This window comes from Candoia aspera, chromosome 3 (assembly GCF_035149785.1).
Source record: "Candoia aspera isolate rCanAsp1 chromosome 3, rCanAsp1.hap2, whole genome shotgun sequence".
Taxonomy (NCBI): domain Eukaryota; kingdom Metazoa; phylum Chordata; class Lepidosauria; order Squamata; family Boidae; genus Candoia; species Candoia aspera.
Window position 1 is genome coordinate 195,423,017 of NC_086155.1, and position 15,462 is coordinate 195,438,478.

General features: G+C 39.5%; 1 protein-coding gene across 1 annotated transcript in view; it reads right to left on the reverse strand.

The window, feature by feature from the left end:
• SAMD12 (sterile alpha motif domain containing 12) overlaps positions 1 to 15,462 on the reverse strand; it is a 204,385-nt gene that overhangs the window by 144,268 nt on the left and 44,655 nt on the right. The window contains exon 3 of the mRNA XM_063299616.1: positions 3,885 to 4,014. Within this exon, the coding sequence (XP_063155686.1) occupies positions 3,885 to 4,014 (130 nt within the window). The remainder of the gene's footprint in view (positions 1 to 3,884; positions 4,015 to 15,462) is intronic.

The following is a 15,462-nucleotide window of genomic DNA, read 5'->3' on the forward strand; positions in this document are numbered from 1 at the left end:
ACACAAACATTTTGAATTAAAAACAACTTGGGGAATAGCAAGAGAGACAGAGAAAACAGCAATTATATACTAGCAAAAATGAAATGCACAGTTTCTAATCTTTCGAAGAGATGCATACATATTTTAAAACATTCATATTCAATATTTCTATCCTAGGAGACAGTGTATAGATGGAGACAATGTACTAGGAGTTATTTTGTTAACCCAACTAAAAATGAAGACCAAATATGAATAAAATGATTTTTAATTAAAGGTATCTTCAACAATTTCTGCTGCTGTGTTTATCTTTCAGCCATGTTAATTTTCACACTTTTAAACATCACTGATCAAAAGAAATATGTAGTTTAGTTTTCCAGTGTTTTGCTGTGGTCAGTCTGGCAGGCAAAAAAAACAAAATTTGAATTAATTTCATGTATTTCATAATTTTATATGTTCTGGGAAAAATGGGTCATAAAGTGACATTATCATTAATTACTGAAGACTGTTATGCAATATTTTCAATTTCCTCCTAAATTTCCAAACCAAATGGGTAACTCAATGGACACAGCCACCAGGAACATTTACCATTACAATCCCTCCAGCACCATTTACTAAGCCTTTGATTAATACAATGCAATTTTATGTGAATTTCAGATAAACTATACATTATTTCTGTGGCCAATTCTTGTTTTATGGGCAATCCACTTGCTTCAAGCATACTGGTCAATTGGGATAATTAAGGAATTTAATTGTTAGAAATTCCACTTTGTAAAGAATATGCATATGATGGCTTAGCAATGCATCATATTCTGTATTTCCCCGAATTCTTCACTGCAGCTTTCTGCAGGCTGAACACATTAAAATATGCATTTGCATTCATATTTGAATGTGTGTTTGGAGGTGGTCGCTAAACTATAGGTGTTGATTATGATGAAATTGATGATGATTTCTCAAGTTGCATAGACCTACAATCAGAAAAAGACTGATTTGCTCTTTATGCTGAGACTGTCAACTTCACAGATGCTACAACCCCACTAGCTATTTAATGTGTAGTGATACCTTGAGAAGAGGTGCCCTCTAACCAAGGCACTTCATCCAGCGTAGGTGTAACTCTCTGCAATGTTTTCTTGCATTTCTTGAAGTAGGATCAAGAGAAGTCGCTTCTTGGGCTGTATTACTGATACCTGCCCTAAACCTCCCACATGGATTACTAGGATTGCAAGCTGCCATTTTGAATTTCCCAGGATGGTGAGGAGCAATTTTAAGTCAGTTGCATTATGGGAACTTTTAGCTGGCTGGTCTGAGAAAGAGACCTAGGCCGTTGGGCCAGAATGAGCAGAGTCCCTATTTTTAGGAACTGTAATATGCTTCAACCGTATTGGCCATTTAATGTCTATTTGGTTTTAATGATATGTTGGGGTTTTAAAAAAAATTTTAGTTTTGACTTTCTCTTTCTTTCGAGTTGGAAGGCCATATAAATGCAGTAAATAAACAAATACCTTGGTGCTTCACCAGAACAACCTTTCTTCGGGGCCTTTTAGCTTTGGAGCCAGTCAGAGAATTTAGACACTTGTGGCTCTGTCATGTCTCAAGATATGTTGCTATGGAAAGCTACACCATACAGACTGGGTATAGATTGGGTATATAAAGCTACACTATATAGATTGGGTTCTGAGAAGATCCCCTTATGGCATATGAACCTGCCTATTGATAAAGTCATCAGCTGAGCTTCTTCTCTAATGGCAAATGTAAGTGAATTAGATGTGACCAGGGATCCAAGAAAAGGCTTTTCCAAAGAATAATTTCCCTAGGGAGACTGTCTAAGTGTAAACAATGATTCTGGGGGGCACCCACCAAAGATCTTATTATCCAGATCTTTTAAAACATTAAACAGAAGTATTGTTGTCTTGCTACATTAGTGTTTGTTCCTCCATTTCTGCCTGCTCCAAAGATCCGGTTTATAGATTGCATTTTGCATTTTTTAAAATTATTGCCTTTAATCTGGAAAGATACCTTGCTTGCATTTCCTTCTAGAGCGTATCTACCATAGCAGTTCATGTTACGGAATCTGGGGACTGAAAAGGAGAGGGTAAGCCATGTCTGGTGTATTATGCAAAAATGACACAGGAATCCTACTCAGATTTTCCCATTCAGCTTCGCTCATGATTTGTACCAATGGAACAGATGCATAGCTTATGCAACATCATCTTTCTTGTGATTTCATAGAATTATTCTCTTCCACTTCATTTTTGAAATTGCATTGAGATGCAGAAAACATTTTTCATTTGTACTGCTGTACTGCCATTGTGTTTTATTTTTTGCTGGGTATGCTTTATATATTTTTCCTAAGTAAGCCTCCGAGAGTCATTTTGATTGTGGTGGCATAGAAATAGGTTTAATAAATAAATAAACATCCCTGGGAGAACAGGGTCTCAGGTCTCTTTATGAATCAAAGCCTTTAAAAAGGTATGATAGAAAATCGGCAGGTTTGCTCATCTTCTCTCTGTATATTTCACTATTATACCAGAATGTTTTTGTTTTTAGAAACCTTAGTCCCAAAGTAATTCATTTGAGTCACTAAGAGCATAGTTATCTATCTTAATATGCTTCAGGGTAGTGGTAAACAGAGGATACACACTGTGACTGAGAGCAGCCCTCTGGGTCTTAGGAATGTATTATCTGATGAGCCTGTGTTAGCTGGCTGTGCAAGGAATATAAACTGGGAATTTCTTCATGCAAAACATGCAGAATAAAAAAACCCTTCTAAATATTCCTCCCAATTTGGAAGCAGGCAGTGTGGGGAGTCAAGCAGAGGTACACCATGGAGTCTCCTCTGCATTTAGTAATGATTTAAGAAAGGAATACACTTTAATTAAATTAAGAAGTTTTTAACATCTCTATCTTGGATTTTATATTTTTACTTAAGAACATTGCTTTTATTGTATTCTAATCTTTTTTTATTCGAGTTTTATTGTAAACTGCCCAGTGTTGTTCTTTGAGTGAGATGAGCGGTGTCTAAATTCGAAATATAAATTAAACAAATAAACCGGTGAGTGGTAGAACACCATGAAGAAGCAATCTGAATTGCTTTCTTCCAGGAAGTTTTTTACAGCTTCCCAATCTAGCCTCTATAGCCCTTGTATTTCTAGTAGGTTTCAGCTCCAAGCATTAGGCCCTGCTTAGCTTTTTGAGATTATGGGAGAAGTGCAGTGAACTTACCAAAATTCACAGAAAATAGATCAGGAAAGAGCACCCTGCTTCTCCTTCTTCAAATGAGGTACATGTGGCTTCAGAGGATACATGGAAGGCAGGAGGAAGAAGCTAGAACCACTGAAGGATTGAAAGGTAGGACTACATCAGGAATTTAACTCCTGCCTACGTTTAGTGACAGCCAATAAAGAATTCCAATTCCTAATGCCTTTTTTTTAGGAGAGCACTGAAATCCTATGAAACCCACACACAACTTCCAGTTATATCAAGCTTCACCTTTATATATGAAACAAGTTCTCTTCCAAAACCTATGGCACCCATTGGTAAAGCCATAGCTCCTGAATTTGAAATCTCAGCAGATGAGGATCTACTTGTTGGTTACTTTTCTTTGCATCCTGGCTTTTATTCTTAAACCAGGTCCTTTTGTGTCACCCCGCAAAAAAGGCCATCAAAACTATTTTTTTTGAATCACAGAATGACTCCCTGATTGAATTTTCTATTCATCATTCCTTTAAATAGTGTCACATCACACACTGTTTATTTCTTCCTCTCCTCAAACTGCTCCAGGGAATAACATCCATCTTACCAAACTGAGCCCCCACATAAAACAAGTTACTCATAAATGGTGTTCGAATAAATTAAACATGTGCACATCTATTCTAAAATGAAATAGGTCTGATATTGTCATACTTTACCAGTTATGTCATGCTGTTTGAATGACTCACTGTAGATCTGATACTGATTGGGGCAATGTTTCTTCAACCACTTGCACACATCTTGTTGGGTCCAAAGGGCCACCGGCTTTGTCAGCTTCACAATATGAAACTGGAAATATAGAACAAGAAGTTAACCAGAAGCTAAACCAGTGATTTTTCGCACACTTCACAAATCCATGTGCATTTTTTGCACCACCATGAGCCAAGAGGCTGAAACCCTGCAGAGCTAAGTTTTCTACTTTGCACAAAAGGGTCAATAATGAAGGGATTAATTATGATTAATCTGATACTTCTAAATGTGGCTAGCAATTAATAAACCATGGATATCGGAGATATTTCAGACTCCGAAGGCAGGTGAGAAAATCTCAAATGCAGTTCAAGGAACAATTTGGGTGATCAGCAAACACCTCAGACTCATCTGTCGATTCTCTTTAAGCTGCAAAGGAAACGCTGGATGCTGAAACATCAGCCTTTGGGAAGCTAATCTCAGTGATGTGCATAGTTGTCTTCTCATTCAAGAGTCCTTGGCAATAATAGCTCTGGGGGGGATGTCTGTCCATCAGACCCTCTCTGGGTTCTAGAACCTCCTGGTCCTTACACGCATGGATTAATAATAAGAGTTAGGGCTGCACCCATCTGCTTCATGGCACCTGGCAGAATTTGGGGGAGGGTGTCCTTGAGAAAAAGAAGCAGATTGCACTGGGGTTTTTGCCTTTCCAAAACTGGGAAGTAATGGCCTTAGCCCTGCTTTTGTGAAATATTGCTGCTGGGATGGCCATATCACTAAAGCAGGGTTCACGTGGTTGGGAAGTGGCTGGGGAATTTTGGGAGTTGAAGTCCACGCATCTTAAAATTGCTAAGGTTGAGACACACTGCACTAAAACAATCTTAGCTGATTAATGGATGAGTTTTGGGCAACTGATTAAGGCAACTGATTAATTCCTATAATTCTGTATAGGAAACTACTGTTGAAAAAAAAAGAAATGGTCTTTTCTCTCTTTTTTTTTTTTTGATGAAGCATCTGCACACCACAATAAGTACCCAACTGAAAAGGTGGGGAGAACCTTCCTGCGGAGAAAAAAAGAGGGGGGAGAAATGCTCCCTTCTCAGACACAGTTGGTATCTGCAATTTTCAGTGATGCTTTTCGCTACCATCGCTGTGGAGTTCACCCTGAGCATTTGAGACGAGCCAGGCAGTGGTAGAATACACAATGCAGGGCTGTTTAGACAAATACTCTGACCCCATAGCAAAGCAGTTTCCTTTGTTCCTGACTCAGGAAGAACATGAGTAAATGACAAATGGGTGAAGAAATCTTGCCTGGAAAGCAGAGAACAAAATCACCAGGGCACAATAATGAAGAGAGAGAACACTGAAACAAAAACTATGGAAAGTTGCAGAACCACAGATTTAAGAAGGTTAAAAGCTTTAGGAAGCTGGTGGGGATGGGGGAGGTTGGGGAGGAATAAGACATAAAGGATGATCCTTTGCTCCTTTATTCCTTTCTTAGTTGTCTTCTGTTTTTGAGGGATCGAGGAGCAGAAATGGTGTCAGTGTGGAAGTTCCTAGAGCCACAATGGAAAAAAACTAGGGAAGGAATGAGAATTGGCCAGAGCTTTTCCCCAGTCCTGGGGCAAGAGTCAAGAAATCTTCTCAACCATGCTGGAATACACATGAAGCACTGTATAGGTGAAAAACAGTAAGCAAAATTCTGACCACAGTATCATGAAATCGTAGAGTTGGAAGGGACCTTTGAAGTCAATGTGCCCAAACCCATGCTTAGTGCAGGATCCACTGGAGCATCTCTGACAAATGACCATCCAGCCTCTTTTTTGAAGATCTCCAGGGAGGAAGAACTCACCATATGACAGCTTCTTCCACTGGCTGACAGCTCGCACAGGAAGTTCCTCCTAATGTCTAGACTAAGCTAGAGGCTTCCATGTAATTTTAACTCATGGGATTTGGTTCTGCCCAGTGGACAGTGGAATAATTGCTTCCTGTGATCTGGACTTTTCCTGTAATGCATCCCAAAATAGCTTTTATCTGTTTAGCAGCTGTATCACACTGCTGGCTCATGTTTAACTTGTGGTTGATAAGGATGCCCAGATGGATCTTTTTCACATATACTATCACCAATCCAAGTCTCTCCCCATCCTATACTTGTACCTTGAGTTTTTCCTACTCAGACATAGAACTTGACATTTCTCTCCATTAAATTCCACACTATTCATTTCAGCAAATTTATCACACCTTAATTAAAATACAGGGCCTATTCCAGCCTTCTGGTTGCTCATTTATCCTTTACCACTAGAATCTACTGAATACAGACACAAGTTATAATATGCAGATGCATTTCAAATATCCCAGACAAATTTTATGGAATTCTCAGAAGTCACACACAATGTGTGTTTTTTAGAAATAAATCAATAAACACTAAAAACTTCACATCAATTAATGTGAATAAAAAATTATAGGATGTATTAATGTGGCCCCACAAAATTTATCTCTTTGGGGGCGGGGGGACTTCTGGATCATTCCCCAAGTCCCTATATCTTTTAAGTAATTAAATCTTCTGCTTATCTATCTCTCCATTCTCTCTCACATCCATGTATCTCTTTTAGATTGTAAGGCACTTGGGAGAAGGACCTGGCATAGCTGTTTTTGGTAAAGCACTATAATTTTATTTAATATTATGACCAACCTTATTATTTCTGTCCCTAGAACAACTCAACAAATAAATAAAAATAAAAATATCACATCATTACTTCTTTAATAACCTGAAAAATATACTGGGTGGCCTAGATGTCAGCCCTTCAAGGTAGTCCAGACAGGAAGCCAAAAGCATGAGTACCAACTACCTTTATTGTGAAGTTATAGTAAGAGCAAGTCTGAATATGCCTCCCCGCTCCCTTTATCTTTGGGAGAACTAGGGCGGGTCCGTCTGAGATGCTTTCTCCACCCCCATTCCTTCTCTGGGCTGAGATATCTCTTGTCAGACCATTGTCCAGGCTGTGGCTCTTCCTCCTGTTTTCCAAGGTTATTCTCACAGCCCATTAACATCAAATTAGGAATTAACGAGAAGTGAATTGAGAAACAAATTCTCAGAATACTGAGAAATTATTTAGATTAGACATCAAATGGCTGCTTTTCACCAAATTCCAACCATTATTTCTAAAGTGCCATCTATACATACAAATTAGCATGTGTACTGTTTATGCATATTTTTATTCTCTGAGTGTATATTTCTATTTCTCTCTCTCTCGCAACGACTGACCAACCTAATCCCAGATCATCTTAGTAAATGGCAGCCCCTAGCCAATCTTGACTGATCTTGAAAAGATGAGCAGAGCCAGATCTAGTTAATACTAAGAGGGGAGACCACCCAATAATCTTGGGGCTGTAGGCTAGACTGGGAAGTCAAGAAAACATTCCTAAGGAAAGCAATGGCAACCCCTTTTCGTACTGTTGCCACTGAGTATCTGAGAAACCTCTGAGTCTGGCAGCCCGGCTAAGGCATTTAAAGTTGGGGGCTGGAGATTTACAGCCAAGTGCTGGTCCAGGCAATTGCCAAGAAGACTGTATGGATGCATCTACATAGGAGCCTGGATTTGAATTTGACCCAAGGGTGTCTTTACCTAAACTCAAATCACAAAACATTATAAAAATGAGTGCCAGTATTTAAAGTTGTGCTCAGAAATGGACCAGCAGCCAGCACTGTTGTTTAAGAATTTTAAAAAGGTTCCAGTGAGTGCTCAGGGGAAAATAGGGAATCGTGCCAAAGTACTAAGTATGCATTCATGTTCACAAGTCTGCTTGGGCTGGATTACAGTATTCTGTAGATTAAAGCCATGAGCCAGTTAAGCTCCTCTGCAACATAATTATTATAGTCCATATAGCACTTCCTGTTTCTTCCCCTTTCCTACATGTAGCAGTTAAAGGAACAAACTTCTTACTTTAAACTGAGCCAAGATTCCTAATAATGCACTAGAAATATGGATTCTCCCCATACTATTTAAGAAATCATCTCTTTACAAAACAGAGCCACACCTTCCTATGAAGCAGTGCCAGATGATATAAATTATTGCTGCATTACACAGCAGGAAGAGGGTGGTAACTGAATATGTAACTGAAGTTGCCAACACATACAGATTTAATAGTGTAAGAACTCATCTAAACAGCCTGATTTCCACAGCATGAAGACACCCCACTTACCATTTGCCAAGAACATGTCCTCATAACAAATCCCCCATCTCATAAGCAACTCATTACTTAGGCATTGTAAAGCTGGTCCAAGGTGTACAGGCACAATTATTTAGGCATTGTAAAGCTGGTCCAAGGTGTACAGGCACAAAATACAGATATTTTTCCAGTTAACGTAGCAGACCACCTGTCATGTGGACATTCGAAGTCACATGGAAGAGTTGTCTTGGGTGGTTGGAGACCTGCTGGCCTCCAATTGGCCCACATAGGATTGTCTACTCCCATCTAGCTCCTGTGTGCTAGGCTTCCGTAACCAATTTTGCTGCAGCTGCCCTACAATCTTTTACTGTTGCTCTATGATCTGAGAAACAGAAACTTCTACCAGAAGGAATGCTTTGTAGTTGCATTTGTATAGACAATGTGTATAGAAGGCAACAACCACCAAATGCCAGATCCTGCATTCCTCAGCTCTTCTATTCTGCAAAAAAGCAGCCTTAGAACCTGGAGATCCCAAAGACTTGAGTATGGAAGATGGAAGAAGGGATGTGAACAGTCTTTAGCTGCTGCCCTGGCAATGACACAAAAGTGACCCCCACTGAGTCTATTGGATTCCCTGTCCCAAGATTGGAATCTCAGTGGAAAAAAACAAGCCAAGCCAAGCCACACACACCACGCCACGCCACACCAAGCCAAGCCTGTCATTCCCTCTTCTTTGAAAAGAAACCAGGATGGACAACACAGACATTTTCAACTTCTTAAATGAAGGTCCAATTTAAGTGCAAGCCTGGGTTCAAGGGCTAGGATCAATTTTGTTCCAACTAGTCCCCTAAATGAAAGCCAGTATGGTGTAGTGTTTAAAGCACTGGGCTAGAAACGAGGAGACTGTGAGTTCTAGTCCTGCCTTAGGCACGAGGCCAGCTAGGTGACCTTGGGCTAGTCATACCATCTCAGCCCCAGGAAGGAGGCAATGGCAAACCACTTCTGAAGTCTTGCCAAGAAAAATGCAGCGACTAGTTGAGGCAGTCGCCAGGAGTCAACAATGACTCAAAGGCATACCCACACACTCACAAACGGTTCTCTAAATTGACTTGGGCAACTGGACAATCACACCAAAGCATATGAATGAGAGTTTTCTAATTCTTTTGTCTCCTACACTGAGCAAGGGGAGACTCACGAAGTATGAGGTGGGAATTAAATGCTTCCAAACTCCATGCAAGAGAAACAAATTAATCACCCCATTTATTCCTCTCTTTGTGCACACAAGTTTTAAATTTTATTACTTTTATTGTTTCAATTTATTGTATAGTGACTCATTAGTGCCCCATCATCATTGTTAATGCTGTAATTTTAAGTAGCTATTCTATAACTATCTCTTAATCTATTATGGGATGTTAAATTATAAGGCATTCTTGAATCAGACACTGCAGTCAAATTAATCATTCTGGACCACAATATTGCTTGAAACCATTTTTTGGAGGTCAAGTCATGCTAGACAGATAATATATTCTGATGATATTTACCAAACAACCCAATGTTAATTTCTTGCTTTCCTAATGTGCCCATTTCAAGATCCAGCCATTAACTGTACGCTGCCTCAAATTACTATCCTCGTATTAAAAGCTAGTGTTTTTCATCTTCTGTTAATTTTAGCCAACTTGTAAATTCTGCACATTGCCAAAACAACAGACAATACCATGATGAGCAAACATTTCTTCAGCTGTATACAGTCAAGGTTATTTTTAATCAGACTATGCAGTTTACTTGCAATATTGATTATCTGAATTTCATACATCAGATTCAGAAGGAGATTTAATTGGATTGGTTTCTTACTTAGAGGTGCTGGAGAACTCTGAGTCTTGTTGGGCTTCAGCTCTTTCTCTTTTTACCATTTCCAGTCTATGTTCTGCTTTGCTGCTAACCAGCTGTTTCACAGCTGTCAGATGCCCCCTTGGCCCCCTCCCCTTCAAACTGAATTGCATTATCGAGGAGAGTATGGAAGATTCCAGATGGTGGGGGACTAATGCTGTTAAAGTACAACCAAGGCACCAGATTGGGGATTTGTGCAGGGCATGGCATTGCATAGAAAAAGCAATTGTTTTCTTTGCAGGCTGTACTAAGTATTCCAGCTACAATATCTAGAATGACATAATGAAGAGATCAGTGCTAGTCTATGCCCACCATTTACCATAGATAAGGAGTTGGGAGGATACACCAAGTGTGGGTGGAGATTCATTTCTTTGCAAGACTGTGCTGCAAAATAATCACGTTTACTTAGTAATAGTAGAGATCTTCAAAACAGAGGCTCTATAACCATTACTGAGTAGGCTGATCAGTTTCCTGACCTCCACAACATTCCTCATGTAGTATTCTTGGTAGTCATTGTAGGCCCTCCATCACTACTGTATTATAAAGAGGCAAGAACTAACAGGGAAATATTCTAGGGGCTAATTTGTAGGGAGTATGACCCAATCAGAATCAAATCTTTATTACGGTCATAGACCAGCATAAGGAGGATGGGGTACAGTTAATTAAAAAGCATAGAAGATATACTAGAGTCTAAAAAAAAAATTATGAAAAGCTAGAAGATATTTTAAAATATATGTATTAAAAAAGAAAGTATATGTAAAAAACAAGAGTCTAAAAGGATCTAAAAGGAGGGGTAGGAGCATTAGATGTGTGTAGGGGAGCATAAAGATTAGTATGTGGAAGACTATATCTATCAAATTACAGAGCACACTAGCATGGCTCTAGAAGTTCATTAAGTCTCGTTTATGGCACAGGTCATCATCCAACAAATTTTAAGCACTGCTGCGCAGAACCTGGCAGCCTTGTATGTTGTAGCAGGTTGGTATCGGAAAGCAGCAGGGAGGTGTAGAATCATCCTGTGCACTCTGGGTATTTATGCAGTGATGGTGAAATGAGGCTAGTATGAATGTCTTTGTAATACAGGCACTGGAGAAGCACATGCTCTGTTGCTTCTGTGTGTCCAGAGTCACAGGGGCATTGTTTCTCCAGATAAGGAATCTTCCTGTATCGGCCTTCAAGGACAGCTGAGGAGAGGGCGTGACATCGTGCCAGAGTAAAGGCCCTCTAAGTATGCCATAGGGGAGGCAAAATACCTGCTGGATTCACTGGCAATGAACCTTTAGCAAGGTTGGGGACCTGGCTAAAACCACTTGGCACTCTGTGTCTGCTACACACTGTTTAATGAGTGCTTTGGCCTGATCATATCCAGTGCTGAGTAGAAGACCTGGAGAGAAGCCCAAGGATGAGATTTTAGTTGCCACTGCCTGTTTCCATATGGATTGAAGATCATCCCTCATAATTAATGGGGCAAGACCAAGGGGGGAAAAAAGGATAGACTGAGCCAATAGTTGAGTGTGGTCACCCACACTCCAGCCTCCACTTTCACAGGGTGGCATTAGAGACACATTCTGGGACTTTAAGGGCTGATCTTAGAAATTTGGATTATACAAGTTCTAACGGTGCAAAATTGAAGAAGGCGCCCAGCTGGGCACCATAAAGCAGCTGTGCTATTGATTTGGCTTCAAATAATTTGAGTGCTGCAAGTATATAGTGACCCCCTCTTGTCTTAAGGAATTTAAGGATGGCAGATGAGCTCCGGGCATTTTCAGCAACATAGTCCCTGTGAGCTTTCCTACTGCCAGCAGAATGGAAGACTACCCCAGGTATTTAAAACAGGAAACCTGATCAATCTTGCAGCCATCTATGCTTCAGGAGTGGCTCTTGGGCCTTTTGGCAAATGCCATGATTTTAGTTTTCTGACAATTGAGTTCTACCTGGTCTTCCTTGCAGTACTATGTTGGTGCTCTCAGTGCCTTTTTAAGACCAACAGGTGTACTCGAAAGTACTGCTGCATCGTCTGCCTAGAGTAGAATAAAGATGTGTCTTCCAGCAAGTTTGGGGGAGTGAAAGTTTGTGTTGAGGAGATAGCCCACCATGGAGAGGAATATGACCTTGTTCAAGCACTTGAACCCTGGCGCAAACCTCATTGCTGCATTCCCCACCACTTCTTGTCTCTGAGTAAAGCAGACTGAGTTCCAACAATCTGCTTTGGAGTGGAGTAAATCACTGATTCATTTTGGATAGAAGAGTGGTGACTTAAAATCTGGAACTCAACCCCTCTGCCTGGGGAGCCTGCCAATCTCTATTTAAAGTAACAATCTGCTGGATATCTTGTTCAGTTCTGCACATAATGGTTTCTTCTTCTTTGCCTGTATAAGAATATGTGTTTTTTTTCATGCAAGGCTGTTTTAAATGTTCCCATTATGCATGAATATAGATGCTGCAAGGCAAACTTCTTTAAAGCAATTTCAAGTCATGACTGTTTTACACATCCAGAGGAAACCAAATTTTTGCTCTTTCACTATGCTTTGAAGGATACAACAGGAAAGTCATAATGAAATGGTCATGGTACAGAAATTCTATATTTTCAATAGCAGGCAAACTTATTTTCAATATCAGTTTCATTTTCTGCCCAATTTTGCATCAGGACTTTGCTTTGCTTTAGTTTTTCTGCATGATCAGTTATCTTCAGTTAGCAAATACTTAACTGTTTAAATCAGTGTTTCTCAATCTCAGCACCTTTAAAATGTGTGGACTTCTGGCCGGGGAATTCTGGGAGTTGAAGTCCACACATCTTAAAGGCTCTGACATTGAGAAACACTGGTTTATATTATAAAATCATAGAGCTTGAAGAGGACTATTTAGGCCACTGAGCACTTTCTGCTCAGAGCAGTAATTTTCATCAAACCATCCCTAACAGAGAATATCCACTTCTGCTTGAACACAACCAGCAAAGAAAAACCTATCAACTCACTAGACAATTGGTTCCACCATAGAATTGCTCTTATCGTTGAACTGTTTTATTATTAGGAATGTTTTCCTAATATTTGGTCATAATTTACCTTCTTGTAACTCAAGACTATTGTTCTGTGTCCTATACTCTGATTCAATAGAGAACGGTCATAACCTTTTTTTGGTGTGACATTCCTAAACATTTGTTTGCAGGATTAAATAGAAGTGATAGCAAAGGAAGTCTTTTTTTAAATTTCATTTTCGTTGATAGAGTAGATGGTGCAGTAATACATGTCAGGATGCAAAACTGAGATGGAGCTTTGAAATCACTATCAGTGCAAACTGTGAGAGCAGAATGAAGTCGATGGAGAAAACCAAGGGAAGATAGTAAGATTCCCCAACAGAATGACATGTAGCAAAAGATGTTCAGCCAGCCTTACTAATCAGGTATAGTGGTCGCCCTTTCTTTTGCACTATTTGAAGTGAGAGCATTATGCCAAGTGTGAAAAGTCCAAGCTTTTCCATCCAGAAAACACCACTGCTCCATCCTTTTGCAGGATTTTTAAAGGCAGCGCAGGAGAATTTTTGCACTACTTTCGATTCTAGTTGTAAGTCCAGAGTCATATGGAAGTTGGGCAGCAGTTAAGTTAAGTTACTGTATGCCCTGCCTCTGCCTGGGTGCGTGGCTCAAAGTGAGAGCATTGGCTAATTCCACACCCTGGAAATGGCCCAGTGGTTAGGGTTAAGGACCATCAACATTCAGAACAAGGATATTCTATATTCTGGTCTCAATCTGCTTGTGATTGAGCAGTGCTGGGATACAAAGTGCAGATCTCCAGTCTAAGAGGGATAGTACTTGGAATATGTCCAATAGTTCAGTCTATATACTGTACATACATTCCAACTTTTTTTTTGCTATTAATACAAAGACATCAAATTCAAAAGAATAAAGTCTAGTGGCTATTAAAGTTTTAAAATGCAGTCCATTAGCAACCCTCTAAAGAGAAAACAACTAAGCCTTTATGCCTTAAGCATAAATACATTCTTAGTGATAAATTAATGCTGAAGTGTCAGAATACTTACTAGAAACTACTTGAACTGTTGTTATACTCTACAGTCCTTCTCCTCAAGGACTTGTACCTTGGTTTTTCCTTGCCTTTTTAAAAAAAAGCATTGATTTTTCTCTCTCAGAAAAAATCTCATGTTCTGGAAGTTAAAAATAGATGCCATTTTAAAAGTAGCTATGTGGCTGTTTTTAACAGGAAATGGCCTTGTGTAGGATCCCTGAGTACAGTGTAGGTTAGCCTGAAAGTGCATTTTTATTTTAATGAACCCCAGGGAATTGAAGCTCTGCCTTTCTTATAATGACAGCACAGTTTTCCCACACCTCCACTTAAAAGGACATCTCCTATTGCTTGGCCCAAAAGACCATATCATAAGCAAAGCCAACCAATCTCAAGGTTAATGGGACAATTGCTCTGGTATAACCCCATAGAGCAGTGATAGGTAATCTTTTGCAGGTTGGAGACATTTTTAATTATTTAAGGGAGAGAAACTGAGGGCTTCAGAGGTTGGAGCAATAATGGAAAGTGGAGAGAATTGTCATGCATGTTACTAATTCTAGAGTTACTGAATATAAAAAAGCTTATGTAGTGACTCTCTGGGACACCACCTCTTCCGTGCAACCATGAAGATCTGCAGGAGAATACCTTTTTGCAGATCCCCTTTCTGTCTTCCTGGCAAGCAGGAAAATCCTTCCTCAGGAGCTCTTTTGGACCTTACATCATCTCAGTATTTAGAAAAGCCACTAGATTTTTAATAATTAATGTGCTGATTCTTTAATTATTTTTTTAACATTTTCAGTCCTTTTTTTTTTTCATTTTATTAGCTGCTTTGAATATTCACTTCAAGAAAAATGATGATAAATATGTGCCATCCAGTCAGTGATCACACAGAAGGATTTTCTCCAGAATTATCTGTCCCTAATCTGATCTTTCAGATCTTCCAACAGTGCTCCTATTGCCACTGTAACTGGCTCCATCCACCTTGCTGCTGGTCATGCTCTTCTTTTTCCTTCCATCTTTCCCAGTATTACAGACTTCTTAAGAGAGTGATGACTTTCCATAATGTGTCTAAAATATGATAATTTGAGCCTGGTCATTTGTGCCTCAAGTGAGAACTCTGGATTGATTTGTTTGATGATCCATTTGTTTCCTTGGTTATCCATAGTATTCTCAAGAATCTTGTCCAACACCAAAGTTCAAACATGTCAATATTCTTTCCTTCCTACTTCTTCGAAGTCCAACTTTCACTTCCATAACATGTCACACCATTGCCTGCATGATTCTGATCCTTATGGGTATAGACACACCACAGCATCTGTATATCATTTCTAAAGCCTTCATTGCTAATCAACCAAATGCTAGTCTATCAAGAGCTAGCCTATGGCATATTTGACTGCTAGTTACTTTACAGTTGATAATTGATTCTAAAAAACAGAAGCTATCCTCCAGTTGAATATCTTCACTGTCAACTCTAAGG